At 43.3% G+C, this 13648-nt stretch overlaps 1 protein-coding gene across 3 annotated transcripts in view; it reads right to left on the bottom strand.

Annotated features, from left to right (window-relative positions):
• The window catches only part of LOC137367890 (exocyst complex component 6B), a 755392-nt gene that overhangs the window by 111303 nt on the left and 630441 nt on the right, over positions 1–13648 (bottom strand). For all 3 annotated transcript variants that reach the window (XM_068028681.1, XM_068028683.1, XM_068028682.1), the window contains exon 20: positions 5288–5361. In XM_068028681.1, the coding sequence (XP_067884782.1) occupies positions 5288–5361 (74 nt within the window). The remainder of the gene's footprint in view (positions 1–5287; positions 5362–13648) is intronic.

The raw sequence follows: 13648 nt of genomic DNA on the forward strand, positions 1-13648 counted from the left end.
GTGATAGCAATAATATCATAATCCCATGTGCTAATCAACGCCCTCAATTCATCTGCCTTACTAGTAAGTTTCCTTGCATTGAAATAGATTCAATCCAACGTTGCATTTTTCCCTTGTGTCTTACCAGGTCTATATTTGCTCTGCCTTCCAGGCAGACTCACTTTCTGTTCTATATTACCTCCTACTGTACCTCCACTCTGTATCCCATCCCCCTGCCAAATTAGTTTAAACCCCCCCGCAATAGAACTAGCAAACCTCCCAGCAAGGATGCTAGTCACATCCCAGTTCAGGTGCAACCCATCCAACTTGTACAGGTCCCACCTTTGCCAGAAACAGACCCAGTGATCCAGGAAACTAAAGCCCTCCCTCCTGCACCATCTCCTCAGCCACGCATTGATCTGCTCTATCCTCCTAGTTCTAAATTCACTAGCATGTGGCACCGGGAGTTATCCAGAGATGACAACCTTAGAGGACCTGCTTTTTAATCTGCTACCTCGCTCTCTAAATTCTTGTTGCAGGACCTCATCCCTTTTTCTACCTATGTCGTTGGTACCACAACCTCTGGCTGCTCACCCTCCCCCTTCAGAATGTCCTGAGCCGCTCAGTGACATCCTTGACCCTAGCACCAGGGAGGCAACATACCATTCTGGAGTCATGTTTGCGGCAACAGAAACGCCTATCTGTACCCCTTATGATAGAATCCCCTATCACTAGTCTCTCAGCATCAGAAAAAAGATCTGATTTATCATTTTTAGATCCAAAGTGAATAACCTCAAACTTTAAGCAGTTTAATTTTTTTAAAAAAAAGGTATTTGTTGAAGATGTCCTTGCTGTAAAACAAAAATCTGGGCATAATTCTCTGCTGTAATATGACAGCATCAGGCTGAGGATAGCAGTAGGGGGTATTATGCTGCTGAAAGATATCAAGGTGTTGCAGTACACAGAGTAAATGGGCAAAACAAGGTTGTTATCACTAATAAAATAAACATTATTTTTATAAAGCAACACAAAACTCAAATAAATAAATAAGCATGCATGTCTTTGTTTGGTATGCATGTATTTTAGTCTGTTTACGTCCGTGTATGCTTGCTTACATATGCATGTCTGTAAAATGCGTGCGTGTCTAAAAGGATTGTGTAGTCCCTGAGGGGTGCCTTAAAGGCAAGAGTGATGTGTCCATTATTTGGCATTTGGTGCCTAGGCTACCTCTACAACAGTGGAATTAGGGGCTCATTAATCAGCCTGTCACTGCTGGGTGGAGATGGAGAGGCTGATGAGTAGGCTTGTCTCCGCATGATGTGTAGCACTGCATACTGCAATTTGTGTGACCGTTTGACAAAGTTTGCCTTCAATCCCAGATCTTCCACAAAGACAGCCAAGGCTCCAGACACCACAAAAAGTGCTCAAGGAAGACGGAGGCCCAAAGAAAATATTTTAAAAACCTTTTTTTTGTGGGTATATAATCTCTCGCTCTCATTTTGGCACTTGCTGGGCTACAGTTCCAAGGGTCTGGGACCTGCAACTGACAGGTTATTTGGCCTGATCAAGTCCTCACCTGATGCGGTGGGAGTGCCACAATTGGCCTGTTCTTGGTCACTACTGCTGCTAAAAGTTCCGGTGTGGACTTAGAAACATAGAACTTTGCAGCACAGAAGGCCATTCAGCCCATCGTGCCTCTACTAGCTCTTTAAAGGTCTGTTCAATAAGTCCCACTCCCCTTGCTACCTTCTGAAAATTTTTCCTTTGCCAGTATTTATCCAATTTCCTTTTGGAAGTTACTATTGAATCTGCTTCCACTACCCTTTCAGGCAGTGCATTCCAGATCATGACAACCTGCTGTATAAAATTATCTCCTATTCTCCCCTCTGGTTCTTTTACCAATTACCCTAAAATCTCTGTCCTTTGGTTACTGACCCTCCTGCCAGTGGAACAGTTTCTCTCCCCATCTATGCTATGAAAACCACTCAAAAAATTTTGACACCTCTATTACATCTCCCCTTCACCTTTTCTCCTCCAAGGACCTCAGGTGAGGACAAGGCCAGGCTGAGCTGTGACCTGCCCACCCAGTGCAAGCCACCAGCCCACACCACTCACTGGCTGAGCTGTCCAAATGAAGGATGGTCAGGCGGGCAGAGGTACCTGAGGGCCTGTGGCACTTCATCGGTTGTTTTTCAGTAGGGAGGCGATGGCGGGGGGGGGGCGGTCATATTGAGTAGGCGAGGGAGGGCAAAGAAAGGAATCACACAGGCTACGTCATTCTGCTTGATAATAAGGGTCCTTTTCTTTGTGAGTGGGTCACACAGAGCTCATGGTTACAATGTGTAGATTAACGGGTTCAAAAGTGTCACCTACCCACACACTGATCTGTTACTGTTCGTATAAGTGGATCAGATCAACACTTCATTATTCAACAGCTACAAGAAATCCCCTTAAGCGCTTCTAAACTACACGATTATTGCAAATACAATCTTGCATTTTTCAAAATAAATCTCAAGTTATAGTACAGCAACACTTGTACATGCTTCTCTCTGACAAAATTAGCCCCTCGCAACTCTACTATCACTCCCTGCTCCAAATATTTCACTTAGACAGTTCTGACATCATGAAGGAAGTAAATGTAGATCTGTGAAATAAGGAAGAAAGAAATTACATTTATATAGCATCTTTCCTGACCTCAAGATGTTCCAAAGCACTTTACAGCCAATGAAGTACTTTTGAACTGTTGTAATGCTGGAAGATTGGCAGCCACTTTCCGCACAGGAAGGTCCCACAAACAGCAATGACAGAATGACCAGATATTAGTGATGTTGATTGAAGAATAAATTTTGGCCAGAACCCGAGGATAACTCCTCTGCTCTTCTTTGAATAGAGGCCATGGGATCTTTTACATCCACCTGAGAGGGAGATGAGGCTTGGCTCAACAGCTCATCGGCAAGATTGCACCTCTGATAGTGCAGGTCTGAAGCAGTAACAGCCTAGTTTATAAACATAAGTCTCTGCTGAGGGATTTGAATCCCTACTACCTTCTGACTCACCATGGCGAACGTGCTAACACTGAGCCACGGCTGACAGAAGCAACTAACTGTTCAGAGTAAGCTCACTTCTGCTGGGTCAGCAGCAGTAGAACAAGACTTGGCCTCATCCTTGCAGCACTACAAAGGGGTATAAACGTCAGGCAGGTTACTTTCTATTCCTGCTAAGTATCCTGTTTATGAACACGCTTGTGGTTAATGCTGGCAAGGCGAGCATTTATTGCTCACCCCTACTTGCCCTTGAGAAGGTGGTGGTGGGCCTTCCTCTTGAACTGCTGCAGTCCCTGTAATGAGGTGCTAAACTTTTATAAATCAATGGTGAGGCCTCAGATGAGTATTGCATTCAACTCTGGGCACCAGACTTGACGAACAATGTCAAGGCCTTGGAGAGTGTGGAGAGGATATTTACAGGAATATCAGGGTTGAGGGACCTCAGTTATGTGGAGACACTCTTCTCCTTAGAGTAGAGAACGTTAAGGGGATTTAATAGAGGTTTTCAAAATTATGAACAGTTTTAATAGAGTAATTAAGAACGTAAGAAATAGGAGCAGGAGTAGACCATACAACCAGTCGCGTCTGCTCCGCCATTCAATACAATCATGGCTGATCTTCAGCTTCAATTCCACTTTCTCGCCTGCTCCCCATATCCCTGGATTGCCTGATAGACTAAAAATCTATCTATCTCAGCCTTTAAAATATTCAACCATGTAGATTCACAAGCCTCTGGGGTAGAGAATTCCAAAGTTGAAATTTCTCCTCATCTCAGTCCTAAATGATCATCCCATTATTTTGCCTGCGTGTTCTAGATTCCCCATCCAGGGAAAACAACCTTTCAGTGTCTACTGTCAAGCCCCTCAGAGAAGGAGAAACTGTTACCATTGGCAGGAGGGTTGGCAACCAGAGGACACACATTTAAGATAATTGTCAAATTAGAGGAGAAGAGATGAGAAATATTCTTAGGCAGTGAGTTATGATGATCTGGAATGCACTGACTGAAAGGATGGTGGAAGCAAATTCAACAGTAACTTGCAAAAGGGAATTGGATAAATACTTGAAGGTGAAAACAATTGCAGGGCTATGGGAAAAGAGCAGGGGATTGGGACTTATAGGATAGATCTTTGAAAGAGCCAAACAACCTCTTTCCATGATGCGTGTGCGTGCGTGCGTGTGCATGTGTACTTGCGTGTGGCATTTTTCCTGCCAAACTCCAGTCACTTTATTCCCTGTGCTAAGTCGGCTGATTAAAAGCTTCTCCAGGAACCTCGTAAGGGTATCCCTAGTTACTAACACAGACACCACACACTTCGGCAGGACGCCCTGAAACTCCTAGACACATTAGGATTGTGCTCGACAGATATTCCCCCAAAAATTATGTAAGTAAAAATAGTCAGTTAAATGCATGAAAGGGGATTAGACACAGACCGTGGCGCTAATGTGTGACTGCGATACCACCTCCCCCGCATCACCACTGCCACCCGCAAAGTAAAACAGAGTGAAGCAATGGGTTCAGACCATCAGTCAGTAGCGACTGCTACATTCACAGTTCCTGACAAACCCCCATCTATCTTCCAACTGAAAAGATGACAGGAGAAGAGTCTCCTTTTTATTTTCGTGGCACGCCCACAGCTGTCCCAGGAGATTGCTGGACTGAGTTGTTCTTTTCAGTCGCAAGCACAGCAGAATTATAAAGAAAACCACATAGATACCTGCTGTAATGACGTCACTGGTACTAAAAGCCTTATTGGTGGCACAAGGCTGGCTGTAAGTCATCTTTATAATGCAGCACTGTCATAGCAAGCTTGGAAAGAATGCTCGGCAGTAGTCGTGACAGAATGCTAATTCTTCCTTCCTTTGACGCACTCTCCGGACATTATCTCTCAATAATAAGTCTGCCAAGCAGGTGGTCCCCTGCACCACTGCTACATGTATACCAAACACCTGCTTCGTGTCACCCCTTGCCGAGAGTCGCTCCAGTATCTCACTGTGGGGCTGCCGAATCAAGGATGCAACAATGGCCCTTCCGCATTTGGAGATTTGGATGGGGGGGAGGGGGGGCAGTCTGGCTGGCCAGGCCTCAGGCTTTTCTCGAAGGCCCGAAAGCCAACAAAAAGGACGAACAACAACGGGCACAGCCCCACCGAGGAGTCGAACGGCCGAGGGGGGGGTGGGGGGTGGGAAGGGGGGGTGGAGACGAGCGTCAATCGCATCCTGCAAGCACTGCGGTCTTCAGTCACACATTTAAAACAAAGGCTTACTTGTCTCAAGTCGATGAAGGCCAATTGCAGCGTGTCCCCTTGGAACCCAGGCACCGGTCCGGATCTGGCAAAGTCTGTGGGAAAGAAAAGAGGATAAAAACATCTCTAAACAACCATGGACAGGGAGATTGGCAGACGGATGACAGCACAGACAGTGAGGCCAAGCTAGAGGAGGACCATTCTTCTAAGGAATCATGTCTTCCTCCCCTACACCTTTGTTCACCCGTCAAAAATTCTGTCATCAAACCACCATTAATTCCAAGCCTTGACAGCTAGGAACTGTACTAATCGACCTAAAATTTATTCCCATGGGCTGTTTTAGCTTCATAGTTTTTCTTTTCCCTTCTTTCTCGAACGAACAAACAGCTTGCGAATGGTTTCTCGACACAATAAAATCTACAGCTGGTGAAATCCTTTCACTTCTGTTAAACTGATTTGATTTTCTGTCCTGCATGGCCCACACTGTGGGATTTTTTAAATTACACGCTTGTCACCTGATTTTATTAATGTTAATAAGAGAACATTAAAAGCTCCGATCTCCCCTTCGCCATCAACCACCACCCGCACCGCACCGCACCCCCTACCCCTCCCTGCTTACAACTTGTTTTAAGATGAAAATCTAAATAGGAAGAAAACTGCTCAATATAATTATGTTATTAGCAAGCTTTCAGAAAGATCAGAAAATATTAAAATGTCTCACAGTAAAGGTGCCATTACTTGCAGAGAGCAAATGCCCGGTCAGAAAACGAGAACCAGGGAAGGATGAGGCAAAAACAATGGGAAATTGGGAGAAAGAAAGTGGAATCAACAGAGAGAGGGGCACAGAGGGACAGGCAACAAGACAAGAGACAGGAGAGAGAGTCCAAGGCATTAGAGAGGTGCAGGAGATAGAGGGGCTCGAACGTGACAATGGGAAGAGGCATGGGAAGAGGCGGAAAGGAGGGGGAAAGGGGTGAGAGAGCATGCATTGAGAGGAAGAGCCGAGACACAGAAATGAGAGTGGGAGAGACGCTGTTATACCCAGAGACAGAGAAATGGAGACTAACAACAGACAGGGAACACTCAGATGAAGAAATGTGAAAAAGGGGAGGGATAGGAAAAAAGGGCCAAACAAACCATACTTTTGTCACAACCAACAGATTTTTCAGTTTGACATGTGCTGTGTAGATTGTCATGAGAACCTATGTTAGAAGTCTTTGGCAATTTTAAACCTGCAATGTTCTGTCCACCTACAATCTTACCCAGGACCCCGATGTTCCACATCCTTTCACAGCCAAAATGAAACAATTTTTTTGTAAATGTATATTTTTTTACAGATGTATATATATATATATATATATATATATATACATACATCTATATACATCTGTAAAAAAATGTACATTTACAAAAAAATTGTTTCATTTTGGCTGTGAATATATATATATAATGTATCAGTATAGTTATTTAATATTTGGAACAATATGATCAGTTGCCTTCTTTTCCAAAGCAAATCTCAGAGTGTGAGCTGCACAGACAGTACCTCATTACACTCGCCCTCTCTCAGTTTCCAATAAAACTGATTAAAAGACACTGCAGAGTCTTCTTTACTCTGCCTGTAGGAAGCTAAAAATGACTGCTCACCATACCAGTGGACAAACAGCCTAAGTGCTTGGATCATATCCCTCTTCCTGCTATTTTGGTGGTGTGGTTAACCCTCCATTAAGATGAGGGATACAGTAAGGCCCTTGAGGAATGGCAAGTCATTTCTGGGCTTTCACAGTCATATCAGAGGTGTGTCAGTGAACATAAGGAAAAGGAGCAGAAGTAGGCCATATAGTCCCTTGAGCCATTCATTAAGATTGTGCTGATCTGCTATATCAACATTCCTGCCCACTCCTCATGTCCTTTGATTCCCTTAGAGTCTGAAAATCTATCAATCACAGTCTTGAATATACTCATCGACTGAGCATCCACAGCTCATTGGGGTAGTTCCAGGATTTTAACCCAACAATGACTGACGAACATGAGGGTTTCTTCGCTGGTAGGTTTATCCAAAACTTATCTGCGAGCAGAGTCTTCTTTGGTATTATAGCTTGAAAAGCAACATTAAATGTCAATGTCCAATTTGGTCATCCATTCTATAGCCTCGAGTGAATTGGAGTGAATAGAAGCTCCAGGCAGTAGTTCGATGGTTTGGATAGCTGCCCCACAGCTGAGTAAGGGAGGCAGCTTTGTTTCAGTGAACAGTTTTGGCTCAATCTTAACATGCATGGTGGAGATCAGTAAGATGAAGTTTAGGACATTACTGCATCTGCTGTGGGATAGAGTGGTTTTATCCCCTTCCATGCTTTACTGCTTGTGACTTAGTGGGTAGCACTTTCACCTATGAGTCAGAAAGTGTGGTTCACGTGGGTTCAAACAGTACTCCAGAGCCTTGAGCATGTAATCCAGGCTGAGACATCAGTGCAGTACTGAGGGAGTGCTGCACTCCTACAGGTGCCACCTTCCCAATGAAACATTGAAGCGAGGTTCCTTCTGCCTTCCCCGGTGCCATGGCCATTATTTACTCTTCAACTGACATCACAAAAAACAGGTTATCTGGTCAATATCACCTTGCTGTTTGCAATGTCTTACTGTGTGCAAATTGGCTGCTGTGTTTCCTACATTGCGACAGTGACTACATTTCAAAAGTACTTCATTGGCTGTAAAGTGCTTTGGGATGCCCTGAGGTTGTGAAAGGTGCTGTATAAATGTAAGTTTTTCTTTCTTTCCTGACAGTGTCAACAGTCAGGCTGGTAGCCAATAAATAGGAATAGAACTCTACTCATTTATTACAAAGATCCCCGCACCAGAAGAAAATATGTCCTGGGTGAGATAGCTCAAAATATTAACCACTTAATGGACCCCTCCTGCCAATAAGGGTAACTGGTTTCTGATCTGCACAATACAGTGGGATGCAAGCACATAATATAGGCCAAAATTCCAGTGTAGGCCTGAGGGAGAGCTACATTGTCAGGATTGCCACCTTTTGGTTCCTTTGAGACTCTGTCTTCCTGCTCAGCAGACAGTAGTGATACTGTCTGAAGGGAAACATGGAGCTCCCTCTGCCCTGCCCCGTGTCCTGGCCGATACTCCTCCATCAGCAAACAGAATTAGGGACCATAAATATAAAATAGTCACTAACAAATTCAGGAGAAGCTTCTTTACCCAGAAAGTGATGAGAATGTGGAACTCATTCTCACAAGGAGCAGTGGAGCTGAATAGCATAAATGCATTTAAGGGGAAGCTAGATAAACACATGAGGGAGTAAGGAAAAAGGTCATACTGATGGGGTTAGATGAAGATGGATCACAGGAAGCTTTTGAGGGGCATAAACACTGGCATGGAGCAGGGATTCCTGCTGGTGTCCTAGCTAGGATTTCTTCTCCAAACCAACACCAGCAGGAGGTAATGATAGCCTAAACAAAACTGCAATAAGACCACAATGGGAGTGCTGTGTGGAGTATTGGGCTCCATGCTATATGGAGCATAATGAGGCTTTAGAAAGGGTACAACTCTGTTGCTGCCTGATATGAGGAAAGACTTGAAATATTAGGGGTTTTTGCTAGAATAACACAAGAAATACTGAGACCCACTGCCTCCCCTGGTCCAGTCCCACCAGAAATGAGCTCTCCTCTCTCCTGACCCAGGCTTGCCTACCACCCACAACCGGCAAGCTACAACATAGCTGTTTGGTGCCCACTGTTTCGGGCATAAGTCAGAAACAGCCACCACCCCACCATATCAACATTTAAGATTAGACTGGGAAGGTGGATGAAGGAAAAAGGCAATGCAAGGGATATGGTCAGAGGGTGGGTGACTGTAATTAGTACTATTTGCTTGGGTAGAAGAGTAAATGCTAACACAGGCAGGCTTTTTAAAATTCATTTTGTGGGATGCGGGGAACGCTGGCAAGGCCAGCATTTATTGTCCATCCCTAATTGCCCTTGAACTAAGTGGCTTACTAGGCCATTTCAGAGGGCATTTTAAGAGTCAACTACATTGCTGTGGGTCTGGTGTCATAAGTAGGCCAGACCAAGTAAGGACAGCAGATTTTCTTCTCTAAAGGACATTAGTGAACCAGATGGGTTTTTACAACAATCGACAATGGTTTCATGGTCATCATTACACTAGCTTTTAATTCCAGATTCATCCACTGAATTCAAATTTCACCATCTGCCGTGGTGGGATTCGAACCCATGTCCCCAGAGCATTAGCCTGGGCTCTGGATTACTAGTCCAGTGACATTACCACTATGCCACCACCTCCCTTCAGGTTGGGCTGAATGGTCCGTTTTGGTGATGTAACCTTCTGTATTCATAACAGAGCGAGGAGGCAGAGGCCTGACCGCAGAGCGAAAGTTAGGGCAGGGTGGCTTGGTCCTCAACAATGCTTCAAAGGCCACGATTAGATCTTTGGATCAGGGTGAACAACTACAGCTTGTTTTTGCACAGATACCTAAACATGGTGAGAACTGGGTGCTTAATATTCAAAAATCCAAAGTGTTCAGAAAAGACAGTGAAGGAAAAAAGGGAGGTGGGTTGGCAGTACTGATTAGGGAAGACATTATAGTATTTGAAAGAGAGACATCCTTGAGAAGGCAAAGGCAGAATTCATTTGGTTAGAGTTGAGATGTAAAAAGGGATGACCACGTCACTGGGGGTATTCTACAGGCCTCCAAATAGAGAGAGAGAGAGAGAGAGAGGAGCAAAAAATTTGTAGGGAAAATCATAGGGATGTGCAAGAACTGCAGAATATTAATATTGGAGGACTTTAATTACCCAAATGTCGATCGGGATAATGTTAGAGTAAAGGGTCACGAAGGGGGCAATTTCTGAAATGTGTTCAGAAGAACTTCCTTGACCATGCTCTCAGTCCAACTAGGATGCAGACATAGCTGGATCTGGTGCTGGGGAACAAGGTTGGCCAAGTGGACCAAGTGCCTGTGGTGGAATACTTGGGTATGAGTGATTACTGTATCATAAGCTTTAGATTAGTAATGGAGAAGAGCAAGAACAATCCAAAGTAGAACTGTTAAATTGGAAGAGGGCTAACTTCAATGGGATGAGAGGGGATCTCGCCAGGGTAAAACGGAACCCAAGATTGACAGGAAAAAATGTAATGGAACAATGGGCTATCTTTAAGGCAGAGATATATCAGGTATATTCCAACAAGAGGGAAAGGCAGGGAACCAAAGCCAGGGTGCTTGGATGGCGAGGGAAATAGAGAATATCATGAAACAAAAAATATGTTGCATGTCAAGTGAATTCTTCAAGTGAGAACCAAGCCAAATACAAAAAGTTGAGAAGGAAAGTCAAGAGGAAAATAAGACTGGCAAAAAGAACATGAGAATAGAATAGCAGTTAACATATAGGGAACCCAAATGTCTTCTACCGGCATGTAAATAGTAAGTGTGTAATAAGAGGTGGGGTGGGACCAATAGAGGACAGAGGAGGTGATATATACTCAGCAGCGCAGGGCAAGGCTGGAATACTGAATGAGTACTTTGCATTGGTGTTTACTAAGGAACAGGATGCTAACAACATATTGGCAGAAGCAGAGATGGTAGAGGTAATGGATGGGGTGAAAATTAATAGGAAGGATGCACTGGAAAGGCTGGCTGTGCTTTGAGTGTTTAAGTCACCTGGTCTGGATGGCTTGCATCCCACGTTGCTAAAGGAAGCGGGAGTGGAGATAATGGAAGGGCTTGCCATAATCTTCCAATCTTGCCGAGATGCAGAGGAGGTGCCGGGGATTTGAGTGGCAAATGTGACACCCTTATTTAAGGAAGTTCTTATTCAGCGAATAAGGTCATTGCAGGGACTGGAAGTAAAAAAACATGAAATTAAAGGTTCTTTATCTGAATGTGGAAGCATCTGTGAAAAGATAGATGAACTAGTGGCACAAATAGAGGTAAATTATTTAGATCTAATCACCATTACAGAGACATGGTTACACGGTGAACAAGGTTGGGAAATAATTATTCCAGTGAACACAATATTTCGGAACGACAGAGAGAATGGCAAAGGAGGAGAGGTAGCCTTGTTAATAAAGGATGACATAAGGACATTAGTGAGAAAAGGATCTGACCCCAGAAGTTTATGAAGTAGAATCAATACGGGTGGAAATTAGGAATAGCAAGAATCAGAAAATACTGTTGGGAGTAGTTTATAGGCTCCCAAACAGCAATTATACCATTGGACAGAGCACTAAAGAATAAATTATTGGAGCTTGTGACAAAGGCAAAGCAATAATTGTGGGGGACATTAATCTTCATATAGACTGGGGGCAATGAAATTGGCAAGAGCGGCCTAGAGATGAGCTGGTAGAATATTTTCAGGACAGTTTCTTGGACCAATACGTTGTGGAACTGACTAGGGATAAAGCTATCTTAGATCTAGTATTATGTAATGAAGCAGGGTTAATTAGTAATGTCACAGTCAAAGATCCACTGGGAAATAGTGATCATAATACCATTGAATTTCATGTTAAGTTTGAAAGGGACATACTCCAATCACAAACAAGAACCTTAAACAAACAAAGCCAATTACGTAAGTATGAGGGGAGAATTGGTTAAGGTAAATTGGGTAAATAGACTAAAAGGTATGGTGGTAAATGAATAGTGGGAAACCTTTAAAGAAACAATTCAAAATGTTCAACAAAAATACATTCTATTGAAAAGCAAAAACTCAGTAAGAAAGACCAATCTGTGGCTCACTCAGCAAGTCTAAGTATTAGATTAAAATAAAGGACTACCCATGTTGCAAAAAAGAGTAGCAAGTCTGAGGATTGGGAGTGTTTTAGAAACCAGCAAAGGGCCACCAAAAAGTTTATAAAAAGGAAAAAAAATAGAATGAGAGCAAACTAGCCAGTAATATAATAACAGATTGTAAGAGCTTTTATAGGTATATAAAAAGGAAGAGAGTATCTAAAGTAAACATTAGTCTCTTAGAAGCAGAGACAGGAGAAATTATCATGGGGAATGAGGAAGTGGCAAAGGCACTGAACAAATATTTTGTGTCTGTCTTCACACAAGTTCCATACCAGAAATAGACAGTAAACTAGGGGCTAAAAGAGTGAGGAGATTAAGGAAATTAATATCAGCAGAGAAAACGTATTGGAGAAACCTAAGGGACTAATATCCGAAAAATCCCTGGGACCTGATGGCCTACACCCTAGGGCCTTAAAAGAGATGGCTGCAGAGATAGTGGATATGCTAGCTATGATTTTCCCAAATTCCTTAGATTCGGGAATGGTCCCATCAGATTAGAAGTTGACAAATGTTACACTGCTTTTCAAGAAAGGTGGGAGAGAGAAAACGGTGAACTACAGGCCAGTTAGCCGAACATCAATCGTTGGGAAAATGCTAGAATCTATTATGAAGGAAGTCTTAGCAATGTACTTAGAAAAACACAATATGATTATTGCAGGTCAACATGGTTTTACTAAAGGGAAATCCTGTTTGAGAAATTCATTAGAGTTTTTTGAGGATGTAACCAGTAGGGTAGATAAAGGGGAACCAGTAGATGTAGTATATCTGGATTTCCAAATGCATTCAATAAGGTGCCACACAAAAGGCTAAGAGGCAAGATAAGGGCCCATGGAATTGGAGGTAATATATTAGCATGGATAGAGGATTGGTTAATGGACAGGAAGCAAAGGGTGGGCATAAACAGGGCATTTTCAAGTTGGCAGGCAGTGAATGGTGGAGTGCTGCAAGGATTAGTGCTGGGGCCTCAGCTAGTTACAATCCATATTAATGACTTAGATAAGTTTGCTGATGATACAAAGGTAGGTGGAAAGGTAAGCTGTGGGGAGGTTACAGAGAGATACATAGACAGGTTAAATGAGCGAGCAACAAGATGGCAGATGGAGTATAATGTAAGGAAGTGTGAAGTTGCTCACTTTGGTCGGAAGAATAGAAAAGCAGAATTATTTTTTTTGAAGGGTGTTAAACTTGTAAGTGTTGATGTTCAAAGAGACTTGGACGTGCTTGTACAAGGAAAGCAGAAAGTTAGTGCGCAGGTACAGCAAGCAATTAGGAAGGCAAATGGCATTGGCCTTTATTGCAAGGGGATTGGAGTACAGGAATAAAGAAGTCTTGCTACAATTGTACAAGTTTTTGGTGAGACCACCCTGGAGTACTATGTGCAGTTTTGGTCTCCACATTTAAGAAAGGATATACTTGCATTGGAGGCGGTACAGCGAAGGTTCACTAAATTGGTCCCTAAGATGAGGGGGTTGTCTTATGATGAGAGGCTGAGTAAATTGGGCCTATACTCTCTGGAGTTTAGAAGAATGAGAGGCGATCTCATTGAAACATACAAGATTCTGAAGGAG

Source organism: Heterodontus francisci, chromosome 1 (genome assembly GCF_036365525.1).
Source record: "Heterodontus francisci isolate sHetFra1 chromosome 1, sHetFra1.hap1, whole genome shotgun sequence".
Taxonomy (NCBI): Eukaryota; Metazoa; Chordata; class Chondrichthyes; order Heterodontiformes; family Heterodontidae; genus Heterodontus; species Heterodontus francisci.